The sequence below is a fragment of the Mirounga angustirostris genome, unplaced genomic scaffold (genome assembly GCF_029215605.1).
Source record: "Mirounga angustirostris isolate CCGP_5_RB_7025 unplaced genomic scaffold, mMirAng1.0.hap1 SCAF_17, whole genome shotgun sequence".
Taxonomy (NCBI): Eukaryota; Metazoa; Chordata; class Mammalia; order Carnivora; family Phocidae; genus Mirounga; species Mirounga angustirostris.
In genome coordinates, this window is record NW_026991725.1 from 24,551,855 (window position 1) to 24,565,749 (window position 13,895).

A 13,895-nucleotide genomic window follows, 5' to 3' on the forward strand; every position below is an offset into this window, starting at 1 on the left:
TCCAATCTCACGCACAAGCCTCATGAAGCAGAACATAAGAGTGGCTCTCCAGCCTCTGGTGTCCCAGGACCTGCCCTGGTTCCTGTCTCTCTGGCTCTCAGTTCTTCCTTTTTGTTCTTTGGGCTACTTCATATTCCCCCTTCCACTTCAGCTAATTTGAGCTGGGTTTTTGGTACTGGAAGCCGCGAGTAGGCAGGGATGTAAGTTACTCTTTCTGCTGAAGGTGCTTTGGAGGAATCTTCCCCAGGGTGGCAGCACAGCTCATCAGGCCCGGCTGTGAAAGGAAGGATGTCCTGTGCTGGGTGCCCCCCCACCCCGGGTGCCCCACCCCCCCCACCCTCCTCCTGAATCTGCTTAAAAGAACATCTCATCTTCGTTTCTATCATTGGTTTATCCCTGATCTCGGAATCGATGCCTCCTACTTAACCCAGGACTGAACCGCAGTTGGTCTGGTGCTCTCTTCCTACCAGACCACACTGCTGTGCTAGAGAGCGGTGATGCGCGCGTCAGCCCCTGAAACATGCCCAAGGGCAGAATGTCCGGGAAAGGTCGTCCTATGCGGTGAATGAGCCCTGACTGGTGGCATTTGCTGACTTCTGTGGTCTAAATACTCCCCATGCTGATTTCAAGCTACCAATTTGGAGTCACTGGACACACCATCTGGAAGAGACGTGGTCACTCTGCTCTCCTGACTCTACACAAGGGTCCCCGCCCCCGTAGCTCCTGGTTTCTTTACAGTCATCCTCCGCATCCGCGGCTTTGCTTTCACGGTCTGTGACCACCCCTCCCCACCCCTCCCCTCCTCCACCCCCCCCCACACCCCCCCTCCCCCGCCGTCAGCCACGCCACTCAACTCCCTCCATCTCCTCACAAAAGGAGGGTGAGTACAGTACAGTAAGAGAGACAGACCACATTCACTTAACGTTTATAACCTGACATTACTATCATTGCTCTGTTTTATTACTAGTTACTGGTGTTAATCTCTTACTGTGCCTAGTTTATAAATTAAACTTTATCATAGGTATGTGTTTATAGGAAGAAACATAGTATCTATAAGCTTCAGTGCTACCCCTGGTTTCAGGTATCCGCTGGGGATCATGGAACGTGTGCCCGCAGATAAGGGGGGGGAAACCACTGTATTTGTGTTTCTGAAAGGGTAGAAAGGAAACATTTACAATGTTTCAGTAAAAATAAATAATTAAGCCAACATCCCAAAGATGGAGTAATTGTGTGCTTATTGTTTTCCTAAGCAAGCCTAAGTCTGAAAGGGAAGGGGCTGAGAAGAAAGCTTCATATATCTTAGGCAGTCACTGCCCGATGTCTACAGGCTTACCAAGGTCCTAGGGAGGAGAGACTCCTCCGTCAAAAGCTGAGGGAGTGAGGCTCACAGAGCCCTGTACACACACAATTTTTTTGGTACAAGAAAGGCCCGTTGCCAAGCAGGAGCGGGGTCTGGAAAAGATTGGGGTGAGGAAGGTCAGCTTTCTGTAATTTTTCTGCTCAGTTTTTAATCTTTAATCTTTAATAAAGGTCCATATGCGCTGCAGGGCCCTCCCCGTGTGGCACCAATTGCTATGGGAAGCTGGCCTGGGATTTGAGTGAGCCTAGGGGATGTGGGACATCTAGATAGAGGACACCCAGGCAGCCTGCCACAGCTCTGTCCCACACACCACCCCCAAGGGCCATCTCTCCTTCTGAAAAATCACCCCTTTTAGCACTAAAATGTAAAGGGAAGAAAACAAAGTGAAATTCCAGGTCTTCCAAGGGGCCTGAGACCATCGGGTCTAGAGTCTATGTAAACTCTTCTTCCTTATCTGCTTCCTCCCTCAAGACTCAACTCAAAGGCCAAGCCCTCCCTGAAGGCTTCTCCACTCTCCCTGGGCACAGTTAGTGGCCCCTCCTCTGAGCTTCACAGCTCCCTGCACGATGTCCAGTGTCACCTGTTACACCACTCCATCAATATTGACTTTGCTGGCCACCTGTTCCACCAGGCTGTGAGCTCCCTCCATCCCCCAGTCCCTAGCACCAGGCCCCGCACATAACAGGGCCTCAAAAAATGGCTGTGAGTGAATGAGTGGATTGTAGATAGTCACAAAACCCTCAGCAACTTATTATAACTTCAGTCCACAGCCTTAAGGAAGAACGCCCTTCCTCCCCAGCCCACCAGACTATGGCCTTTCTCGAAAGGGCAGCCCCCAATGGGCTCTGCAGCCAGACATGCCCCTTCCCACCTTAGAGCTCAAAGGAGAGGAGACCTGGCTTTCTAGATCTCTCCACCTGCAAGGATGTAGAGGAGAGCTGGTCCCCAGGGTGGGAAGGAAGGTGAAATGGAGTCAGGGTTGGGCATGAATGGAGACATGAACTTGTCAAGGAGGCCGATTTCAGGGATAGAGACCCACAAGCAGCAACCTGAGAAGGCAAGGCTCCCAGCCAACCTCACACCAGAATCTAGGGATGGGTCTCCCCACCACCTGGGCCGAGGAACCAAAGCTGGGGGTGTACTTCAAGGAAGGACGCAGCCAGACAGGGTCACATGTGCTCCGAAGACTGTCACTGATGGCCCTACCGCAGGGCAGGGGAGATGAGTACGGTAGGAAGGGAGATGAGGGTGGGTGTGCGGAAATAGACCTCTGATTAAAAATATTTGCTCACTTCAACGGCCAACTTGCACTTGTTTGAGTGTATGGCTTTGGTAGTATTTTTATTTCTCTATAAACAGAACTCTTAATATCCCTGCCTGAGTTATTTGCTTTTGGATTATCTCGCCAACATCTGGGGCTCGCCCAAGGATGATGACATCCATCTGCATGACCAACAGATCCCTCCGGAACCAAGACAGAGAGGCCACGCCAAAGCCACATTTCTGGCAGTTTGAGACGTTCTGTTTTTATCTCTGCCTCCACTCATCAAAGATTCAAAAATACTAAGATCCAGAAGCGGGAAGCGCTTCTGCCTAAACAAGAGACGTTCGCGGCTCAAAAGAGAGGTTTACGTGTCCCATTTTGTTTCAAAACCAGACACTGGTGGGGAAGAGTTGGATGGATCAGAAGAAATCAGACTGACTAGTCCTGCCACAAATTGCCCTCCAAAATAGGTGGTTTCACTACAAAAAATATAAGATGGTAGTTTTGGGAAAAGTTTGTGTTTTTTCCATGTATTTCCTTTTTTTTTTTAATATATATTTTATTTATTTGACAGAGAGAGACACAACGAGAGAGGGAACACAAGCAGGGGGAGTGGGAGAGGGAGAAGCAGGCTTCCCGCCGAGCAGGGAGCCCGATGTGGGGCTCGATCCCAGGACCCTGGGACCATGACCTGAGCCGAAGGCAGATGCTTAACCGACCGAGCCACCCAGGCGCCCCTGTATTTCCTTTTTTAAAAAAGATTTTATTTATTTATTTTGACAGAGAGAGAGAGAGCACAAGCAGGGGGAGGGGCAGAGGGAGGAGCAGACTCCCCGCTGATCAGGGAGCCTGATGCGGGGCTCGATCCCAGGACCCTGGGATCATGACCTGAGCTGAAGGCAGACGCTTAACGACTGAGCCACCCAGGCGCTCCCTAGATTTTATTTATTTGACAGAGAGACACAGCGAGAAAGGGAACACAAGCAGGGGGAGTGGGAGAGGGAGAAGCAGGCTTCCCGCTGAGCAGGGAGCCCAATGCGGGGCTCGATCCCAAGACCCCAGGATCACGACCTGAGCCAAAGGCAGACGCTACACCGACTGAGACACCCAGGCGTCCCTCGTTCATGTATTTCTTTGCTCATTTGACTATTCATTCAATGATCATAAATGGAGTCCCAGCAGGGGATCCCAGAGGTGAGAACAATGGGGGTCCCATATCCCAAGGGGTGGGCTACAATTTGGAGTCCTGAATAATGAAATCCTCATTAACTGATTCCACTAATTCAGAACCTCTGTCAGTTTTGACATTGGCTACACCAAAGTTGCTTTTATCCTGTCCATGAAAGAAAGAGGGGTTTTTTTTAAGATTTTATTTATTTATTTGAGAAAGAGCGAGCGATAGCAAGAGAGAGCACAAGCAGGGGAGAGGGAGAAGCAGACTCCCCACTGAGCAGAGAGTGACGCGGGGCTCAGTCCCAGGACCCTGGGATCATGACCTGAGCCAAAGGCAGATGCTTAACCAACTGAGCCACCAGGTGCCCCAAGAAAGAGTTTCTTTAAAAAAAAAAAAAAAAGATTTCATTTATCTACCTGACAGAGAGAGACACAGCGAGAGAGGGAACACAAGCAGGGGGAGTGGGAGAGGGAGAAGCAGGCTCCTGGCCGAGCAGAGAGCCGATGCGGGGCTCGATCCCAGGACCCTGGGGTCATGACCTGAGCCGAAGGCAGACGCTTAACGACTGGGCCACCCAGGCACCCCCCCAAGAAAGAGTTTCTTAAACAAATGAATAGAGGAAATTTTATTGACTTCTGGGGGCCCCAGAGGCCAAATAAAGAGCCTATAAGCTACCTTGTATGTTTTGCGAGCCTCTGCAAAAAGCTGCTGCTAATTGCCCATCGATCTTTTCTCTGCATCAGGCATGCCCTGCAGGCTCTCTGCTGCAAAGCCGGTGTAGCAGTTTATGTAAGGAAATAATGGTAAGATAAACTCTGGCTGTTTGCAGCATCTCCTTCTCTCAACCCCAAGAGTGAGCCTGTGCTGAATTCCCCGCCCCCCCCCCCCCCCTCAGGCAGGGGTGGGAGGAAAGTGGAGCCTGGGGAGAGAGTCAGTTCTGCAGACCAGACACCAGACTGGGTTCAGTGGCTGGGGGATTCTGGAACAGTGGGGAAACCAGCCTCCACTTCTCATTGCACTCCAGGCAGGGAGGGGCTTGGGTACAAAGACAGTGATACCATCCATTCTGGTGGCGGTGTCCCAGGGAGGCTTGGACAATGGGAATATCTGTGGTAATAATAGGAGCTGCAGACCAGAAAGCTGTCCCTGAATTTGTATCTCATTGAAGCCATGGTTATTTGGGATTTACTGTTATCTGCAGCTCAGCCTAATCCAAACTAATTCCCTACTTGTGGGTTGAATAGCAGACCCAGAGGAATCTGACTTCTCAGCCACATAAAATCCATCACTGCCCAAAGCAGAGGTGGTGGCCCATTTAAAAACCCAATGAAGGCCACGGATGCTGTCCCAGAAAAATGCTTGCATATGAATATGCTCCATCCACACCTCAATATTCCTCCTAAAGTCTATGCTCGGAGCCAGGCTAAATGCTGGACAGAGAGAGATGCAATTAATTACTAAAGTACTTCCTCCACCTCAAGTGGCATCAGGCCTCTGTTCTCATTTGGGGTCACCAGAGGGCAGAGGAGAAGGTCTCTGCTGCTCCCATTCCCTTCAGGGGCACCCACTCTTGCCCTAGTCCTCATTTTTTGAGCGCCTGCCCTGCCGCGGGCACTGAGCTAAGCCCTGGGGCCACGGTGAGCCCCCAAGGAGCCCATGGCCAGTTGGGGAGAAGGGGCCTGAGGAAACCATGAGTTCTGCCTCAGGGAGCAGACAACATCTGAGCTGGACCAACGGATGACGAGAATTTTGCCAAGTGACAAAAGGGTTGAAATGGGTGCCATTTTACACAAGGTGCCCTTTCATAGAGGGGCACCTGGGTGGCTCAGGTGGTTGGGCATCTGCTTTCTGCTCAGGTCATGATCTCCAGGTCCTGGGATTGGGTCCCATGGCCCCATGGCCCCATGTCGGGCTCCCAGCTCAGCAGGGAGTCTGCTTCTCGCCCTGCTTGTCCTCTCTCTCTCTCTCTCTCTCTCTGTCAAATGAATAAATAAGATCTTAAAAAAAAAACAAAAAACTGTGTCCTGGAGATGTGGACTTCTAGATGTTGCTTCTAACCCATAGAATACGGCGAAAGTGACGGGATGGCACTTCTGAGATCAGGTTACAAAAAGGCTGGCCTCTGTCTTGCCCACCCTCTATGTCTGTCTTGCTTGCCTTGCTCTGGTGGAAGCCAGCCAGCTCTCCTATGGGGAGGTCCACATGGCGGGAACCGAGGGGGGCCTCCTCAAGGAAGTCAATCCTGCCCACACCCATGTGAGAGCTCTTGGAAGCAGACCCCCACCCCAATCAGTGGTTGAGATGACTGTAACCTGGCAAAGCACCTTGAGAGCCGCCTGGGCAAGAGCCTGAACCGGAGGACCCAGCAAAGCCATGCCGGTCCACGGAAACTCTGGGCTGATAATATGTTTGCTGTTTTAAGCTGCTACGTTTCAGGATAATTTGTTATGCAGCAAGAGCTAACTAATACAATCGGAGAGATACTGAACTAGGTAGCAGCCAGCTCAGTGCAGGCATTCACCGGCCAGCCCTTGGCACGTTTGGGGAACAGGGCATGCAGACCAGTGATGCCCGACAGAGAGTGGTGGGTGATGAAGGCTGTGTCAGCTGTGCAGGACCTTGAACACCACGTTAAGGATTTTGACTTCATGCTGCAGCAATGAGGGGCCAGAGAATGACATAATCAGAGCAGGCGCAACTAGCCTGCTATTTTTGCAGGTGGGCTGTGCTTCCTCCCCTGCCCCTCTTTCCGCCTCCCCACATCTCCCTGGCTTGCTCTAAAACAGCCTTTCATTCCAGAATCACTGACAAAGCTCAGATGCAGACACTCCCTGGAGGGATCTGACTTCCTCTAATTCAGCCTCATACAACAGCTGGATCCAACACACATTTCCTGAGACCCCGCCAGCCCACAAAGCCCTGTGAGAGAGGCACCAATGAGACGGACGGGGTTCCGTAAGGCACACGGGTGGTGGGTACCTGGGCATTAAGAACTGCCCATCCCGTAAAACAGCCTGGGATGTGCGCATATAGGGCTGTGGGTGTTTGGGGAGCTGAGGAGGAAAGGATTCACCCTCCAGCTGGAATGAGGCTGGGTTAGATTTAGAAAGTCTCAAAGGTCGACCCCAGGGTTTAAAAAAAAAAAAAAAAGGAAGATCTGGGTTTCAGTTCTCTCTCAGAGCTGTGTGATTACAAGAAAGTTACTTCACAAGTCTCTGAGCCTCTGTGTCCTCATTTAGAAAGTAGAGACTTCACTTGCAGTGTTGGGAGGATGACCAAATAAGATAAAGCTCAGAGCCTGGGGATGGGATGATAATCCGCGTGGTAATCAGACAGCCTCCAATGTAGCCCCCAGTGGCCCCAGCTCCTGGTATTGACACCCAGTGGAATCCTGTCCTGAGTGTGGGCTGGACCTAGTGACTTGCTTCTAACCCATAGAATATGGCGAAAGTGACGGGATGGCACTTCTGAGATCAGGTTACAAAAAGGCTGGCCTCTGTCTTGCCCACCCTCTATGGCTGTCTTGCTTGCCTTGCTCTGGTGGAAGCCAGCCAGCTCTCCTATGGGGAGGTCCACATGGCGGGAACTGAGGGGGGCCTCCTCAAGGAAGTCAATCCTGCCCACACCCATGTGAGAGCTCTTGGAAGCAGACCCCCACCCCAATCGGTGGTTGAGATGACTGTAACCTGGCAAAGCACCTTGAGAGCCGCCTGGGCAAGAGCCTGAACCAGAGGACCCAGCAAAGCCATGCTGATCCACGGAAACTCTGGGCTGATAATATGTTTGCTGTTTTAAGCTGCTACATTTCAGGATAATTTGTTATGCAGCAAGAGCTAACTAATACAATTGGAGAGATACTGAACTAGGTAGCAGCCAGCTCGGTGCAGGCGTTCACCAGCCAGTGAGAACTGGGCTATGGAGCAGGGTCTCGGTGAGCCGCTTGCTAGAGCACTGAGTGTTCAGGGAAGGTCAGGGAGGGGCAGGAGGAGTAGTGGGGATTTATCTTGAGGGAATACAACGGGGCATAAAAATAGCTACTTGCAAGAATGTTCACTGCAGCATTATTTGTTGTAGCAAAAATGGGAAACAGCTGTAAAGCCTATGTCCAGGGAGTTGGCTAAATTAAGGTACATCTGTGCGACAGGCTATCAAGTAGCTATTAAAAAGAATGAGGTGTGAGCTGATATGGAATGATGGGCAGGATAGACTTCGTTCAAGGGCAGAACAGTGGCACCGTATACCATCGTTTGTGTTAAATATCCAAACGTATGCTTACCTGTAGGCTTACAGCTCTAGAAATAAGCCAGTAGTGGGGTTGCCTCCAGAAAGGAAAACTAGGGACAGGGGTCAGGTATGGGAGAGAAACCTAATTTTTTCTTTTTTTTCCCCCATTGCCCCCCAAAACCTGTTTCTATACAAACTTTTGTATCTTTTGAGTTTTAGACCAGGTACACTTATTTGTGCAAAAATATCATTTTATAGATTAGGATAAAGAAGAGCATTCATAGGGACGCCTGGGTGGCTCAGTCGGTTTGGTTTAAGCATTTGCCTTCGGCTCAGGTCATGATCCCAGAGTCCTGGGATCAAGTCCCGCATCAGGCTCCCTGCTCAGCAGGGAGCCTGCTTCTCCCTCAGCCTGCCGCTCCCCCTGCTGGTGCTCTCTCTCTCTCTCTGACAAATAAAAATCTTAAAAAAAAGAAAGAAAGAAAAGCATTCATAATAACAGAACAGTAATTCATGTTAATGGCAAAAAACTCAAAGGTGATGTGTACATGATTGTTTTCCCACTAGCTACAAAAGTCATGTGAAAGTCCTGTGGGCGTGGCATCTGACCCGCGACACACCAGCATGGGGACATCACATGCTCTTATTCTGCACTGTTTGCTACCGTACCAGATGTCTTGCTAGACTATCAAACACTGTGTCGTGTGCTAAAGGCTAGCTTAGGAAGATATCCTAAAGCAGGACTCACAGACTCTATGAGCCAGAGTCGGACTGAACGCTTCACGTGCATCATTGCATTCATTTTCACAATACCTTAGCAGGTACGAACCACTTACATCCCCAACTACAGATAAAGAAATAAACTTTAAGAGGATAAGTGGTTTGCCAGAGGTCAGATGCTTGCAGAGAGTTTGGACTCACTCCATGCTTCCAACTCCAGAGCCAAGCCCCTCACACTGGACTGAACCTTGCACATGGAAGGTGCTGGATAAAGGCTTGTAACATGAGCCCTGGTCCCTTCCCTCAGATTTCTGTTAGGGACAGAGGCTCTGCTCAGAGGATGAATCCCTCCATGACTTCCTCTTCATTGTATCTCAAGAGCACCCAGAACATAGTGTAGAGTAGAAACTCAGAACATGTGTATTGATTGAACTCAACCAACAGATGCAGGGAAGATACTTCCCCTGGAATCCCTGGAGTTCCCAGAATGGTGGTGCCTTGCCTCTCTTTGGTGCCTTCCACCCACGTCCTTTCATCTGGCCTGGCGTGGCTAGGGTGGAGTTCAGAATATCCCCTAGCCCCATCAAGTACAGAGAGGGATAGAGGAGAACAGACAAGGGTCTGCTCCTCTTTGGGGTCCTGCAGGTTAGACAGAAGGACTTTTTTTTAAAAAAGATTTCATTTAGTTATTTGAGGGAGAGAGAGAGAAACACGGGGAGGGGCAGAGGGATAGGGAGAAGCAGATGCCCTGCTGAGCTGGGAGCCCAATGCAGGGCTCGATCCCAGGACCCCGGGATCATGACCTGAGCCGAAGGCAGATGCTTAACTGCCTGAGCCACCCAGGCGCCCCTAGACAGAAGGACTTTGGCATACACTGCACAGCAGAAGAGTTCAGGTTCAAAAGTGTCAGAGCCAGGAGGTGGCATGCCTGCAGTGCCTCCCCCAGAAATGTGAATTCAAGACCCTCTTGGGAGTCAGCAGGGGGGTTAGAAGCGGGAGAGAAAGAGCTGTGATGCCCCCAAAATATCAGAACTGGAGGAGGACCAGGAAGGAAAAAGCGCCGTTCCAGCTACACCTCCCCCCATTTTACAGAAGAAGCAACTGAGGCTAGCGAGATCTGATTTGCTGAAGGACAGGGAGATAACAATGTGGCTGAGACTGTCTTCCTTCTGTGAGGCTCCTATCACCTGGGATGGGTTTGCGATTTTAGTTGTGTCCTGGGAGGACCCAAAACCCTAATTTGGTGTTTTTGGAGATTTTCTAAATGGACGGGGTGCTGAGTAGCTCCTCTCCCCTCCAAAACCAGAGCAGCACCTCCCACTGGAGATTTCACCGGGGGAGGCGGCGGCGGGGGCGGGGCGTGTAAAGGGTTCCTCTGCTTTAATGAAGAAAAGTTGGAACTCATTATGCTCCATCTTCCCTCAGTTCCTGCTCAGCTCTCTGTCCTCCATCCACTCCCTCCACTGCCAATCCCCACCTGCCCTCAGTTGGAGCTCAGTCCAAGCCCATCGAGAACTCCGCTGGATCCCTAGGGACTCACCTGGTACATCCGGGGAAGGGTTGAGAATCATGAAGGCGTCTGACAGGCCTGCTTTGACGGGGTGCTGGGAGGAGCTGATTTCCAGGACGGACATAGGGATCTGCAGCAGGGGAGAAGAGGCTCCATCTACCTCCCTAAACACCCTTGGGCCAGCCTAGACCTCCCCTCTGAGCTCCAGATGCATCCACCTGCTGTGCGGCACCTCTCGGAGGACTCAAAGATATCCCAAATCCAATGGGCCCCCCCAAATTGCAAGTCTCCCCCACACCATCTCCAGCACATTTCCTTTTTTTCTTTACTCTTAGTGGATGGCACCTCCGTGCAGGCCAGAAACCTGGGAGTCACCCCCTTTCTTCCATCTCCGCCTTCCTCCACCTAACACATCTCCAAATCCTATTAATTCACTTGCTCACTGGCTCTTAAATCTGTCCAGTTCTCTCCATCTCACCCCACCCTACTCCAAGCTGGCAACATCTCTCTCCGAAACCATCCCGCAGCCTTCCCTCTGAGCCACCAACACTCTGTTCTGCACTCTGAAACCAGAGTGACCTTTCTCAAGGGCAAAGCTGGGTGTTCCTCTGCCCTATCTTGCCCCCCATTCTCTCCCCTCCAGCCTTGCTGTCTTCTTTCAATGCTTTGAACCAGCCCTGCTCTGTCCTGCCACAGGACCTTTGAATGTGCTTCTCCCTCTCCTCTTTGCTTCCTTAAGTCCTATGCATCCTGCAGATTTTAACTCTTTTCCTCGGGGAAGGCTCCCCTGACCTCTGCTGAGGTCAAAAGCCTCATGAAGAAAAAAAAAAAGAAAAAGGAGGGGAAAAAAAAGCCTCGTGAAAGGCTCTCCTGGCACCAGGCACCTCTGCTTAGGAACACTTGTCATAGTGGCGATTCTACATTTGTCCCTGCAATTACCATCTATCTCCCCAACCAGACCTACAGCCCTACAAGGGCAGGGCCTCCGGCCATCTCATTAACTGCTGTATTCCCAGCACCGAGGCCTACGCCTGGCACATTTTCAGGCTCTCTACAGATATTTGCTGAATGGAAGACTCCAAGACCCAGCCATCTCCTCAGCTAAGCTCACTCACCTCTTTGTAGCCAAATACAATGCGGCCATCGTGGTACAGAGCTGCCTGGAAAGTGAAGCTGCCCCTGTCCTCCCGGCCTTGGAGGTAGACGTGGTCCCACTGAACAATAAAGACTGTCCCTGGGGAGGAGAGCAGAGACCTAGCTGGCCAGGGAGGCAGGGCAGGGAGGAGGGCCCCAAGGCAGGCGTGGCTGGGGACTGGGTGCTCAAGGGACAATCCGGTGAGAGTAAGAGAGAATCGAGGTCTGTAATGTTGGTCACCTCTGCTAAGAGCCAAGCGCTTTTCTGTTGTTATCTCATCAGATCCTGCTCGGTCACAGGCAGCCTGTCCCCATCTTAGAGAGGAGGACACTGAACTCAGTCTGCCTTGCTGTGTGACCATGGGCAAGTCCCTTGTCCTCTCTAGACTTGGGGCTCCTCTAAAGGGGCTGGACCAAGTGAGCCCTGGAGCCAGTTGATGTAAACTCTGAGATCTGGTCTCACCATTGTCAAAGTAAGCGACTGTCGAATTCTCGGAGTAGCCAGGGTTGAAGTTGGCCATCAGAGGCGCCACATACTGAGTAGCTGTGAGCATCCGATGGATCGTGTCCCCCATGAAGATGAAGCCTGGGGGGGGGGGGGCGGATAAAGGCAGAGGAATCACCAGAGAAGGCCTAGAGGGGTTGCTTCCCTGTGCAGGAAGGGACGGTGCAGATGGAGCTGGAAGCAAATCTTGGACCTCTGTTCCCCATCCCCACCTGCTGGGCTCCGGGTCTGTGGTGTATGGAGCAAAAGGGCTCCAGAGCAGAGAAGGCTCTCCCCACCCCTCCAGGGGGGCATAGACTTCCACCTCTCCCTGTCCCTGGGAAAGGGACACAGGAATCTAAGATTGGCTCCTCATATCAACAAGGAGCCTGATCCCAGGAGCCAGACTCGCAGTGAAGTCTCCTCCTCCCTCATTCACAGACTGAAGCACAGGGACTCCAGGGATTGCCCACGCTGGCCTGAGCTGGCCCAGAAGGACACACACACACACACACACACACGTAAGTCAGCCAATGTCCCAGAGGTGGTCCAACACACACACTCATCTCCCTCCTGAGACTGGGGTCCCAAGAGAGCCCAATGTGGGACCCTCCACTGTCTATCTGTACACCCCTGTCTCCAATGAACCTTCCCAGGTAGGTCCCTTGGGTTCTGGCTGAGATCTCCAAACCTCCCCCAGGCCCACGAACACAGCCTTACCTCCAGTTGCTATGGTGATCTGCCGCAGAGGATGCCCGTAGAAAGGAAAATCAAAGGACAAGACCACTCTCTGCAGGGCACGGGAGAGAATCAGCATGGGCCAAGCTGTAGGCCAGGAAGCTGGGCACCCACACTGCCCCATGCTTGTCTGGACAGGGCAGGGGGCAGGCATGTCCAGGATAGGCCCCAGGACCAGGGGTGGGCACCTTAACTCTGGCCAGTACTCCCCCAGGGTTCCCTGGAAGGCACCTCCCGGATTACGGACCTCCGGCCACAACCACGCCCACTGACCAGGCAGAATGCCCTGGTCCCCAGCCTCCCCGCCCAAGGCAGCGCTGCCAGGGACTGGCATACTCACCGAAGCCTGCCGGTGGGTGTTGGAGAGGATCCTGTGGACCTTCACTTGGCTCTGGTTGGCCTTGGCCACATCCACCCACAGCTCCCGGCTTCGGGGCTCGCTGGGGCCATACAGACGGGACACATAGTAGTTGTGGTTGTCCTCCTGCTCCCACCCGAGACAGAAACCACAGGAGGTATGAGGAGTCAGGCTGGCCAGGAGCCATCCTCTGCCCCTTCCCTGCACAGACTTCTGATGCAAAGTCACCGCCCTCCCTGGAGCGGGACCTGTGGCCTTGAGGGCTCGTTTCAGCCTGGATGTCCTGGGTTCCCCTTGGCCCCAGATAGTACCTCAGTACCAGGCCCATAGCCATGCCCCAACAGCTCTGGCCCCAGCCAAATCCACACCTGCTGTACCCATGCTCAGCCCTGCCATTTCCAGATAGGCCAGGAGGCTTTCCCTGCAGCCCCTGAGTATCTACAGAACGCGCCCAAGGCAGAGTTCAGCTTGGGGCATCAGCGAGAAACAGACAGGGTATCCCCAAACAGCGCTCCTGTCTTCAAGGAGCTCTCAGACCGAAGGGGAGACAGTCATTGCCCAGGGTTACCCTGCTTCAGGGAAAAGAAAAAACTGGATCTTAGAAGCCACCAGTCTAAAGATGGAGGCAGAGGGGCGCCTGGGTGACTCAGCCGGTTAAGAGTCCAACTGTTGGTTTCGGCTCAGGTCATGATTCAGGGTTGCAAGACCAAGCCCCGCGTCGGGCTCTGCTGGGCATGGAACCTGCTTAAGATTCTCTCTCTCGGGCGCCTGGGTGGCTCAGTTGGTTAACGGACTGCCTTCGGCTCAGGTCATGATCCTCGAGTCCCGGGATCGAGTCCCGCATCGGGCTCCCTGCTCGGCGGGAAGCCTGCTTCTCCCTCTCCCACTCCCCCTGCTTGTGTTCCCTCTCTCGCTGTGTCTTTCTCTGT

General features: G+C 52.4%; 1 protein-coding gene across 3 annotated transcripts in view; it reads right to left on the minus strand.

The window, feature by feature from the left end:
- Window positions 1–13,895, minus strand: part of PLXDC1 (plexin domain containing 1) — a 57,041-nt gene that overhangs the window by 19,806 nt on the left and 23,340 nt on the right. For all 3 annotated transcript variants that reach the window (XM_054510830.2, XM_045889008.3, XM_045889007.3), the window contains exons 3-7: window positions 12,949–13,092; window positions 12,591–12,660; window positions 11,850–11,972; window positions 11,368–11,486; window positions 10,283–10,382 (exon numbers count right to left, since the gene is read on the minus strand). In XM_054510830.2, the coding sequence (XP_054366805.1) occupies window positions 10,283–10,382; window positions 11,368–11,486; window positions 11,850–11,972; window positions 12,591–12,660; window positions 12,949–13,092 (556 nt within the window). The remainder of the gene's footprint in view (window positions 1–10,282; window positions 10,383–11,367; window positions 11,487–11,849; window positions 11,973–12,590; window positions 12,661–12,948; window positions 13,093–13,895) is intronic.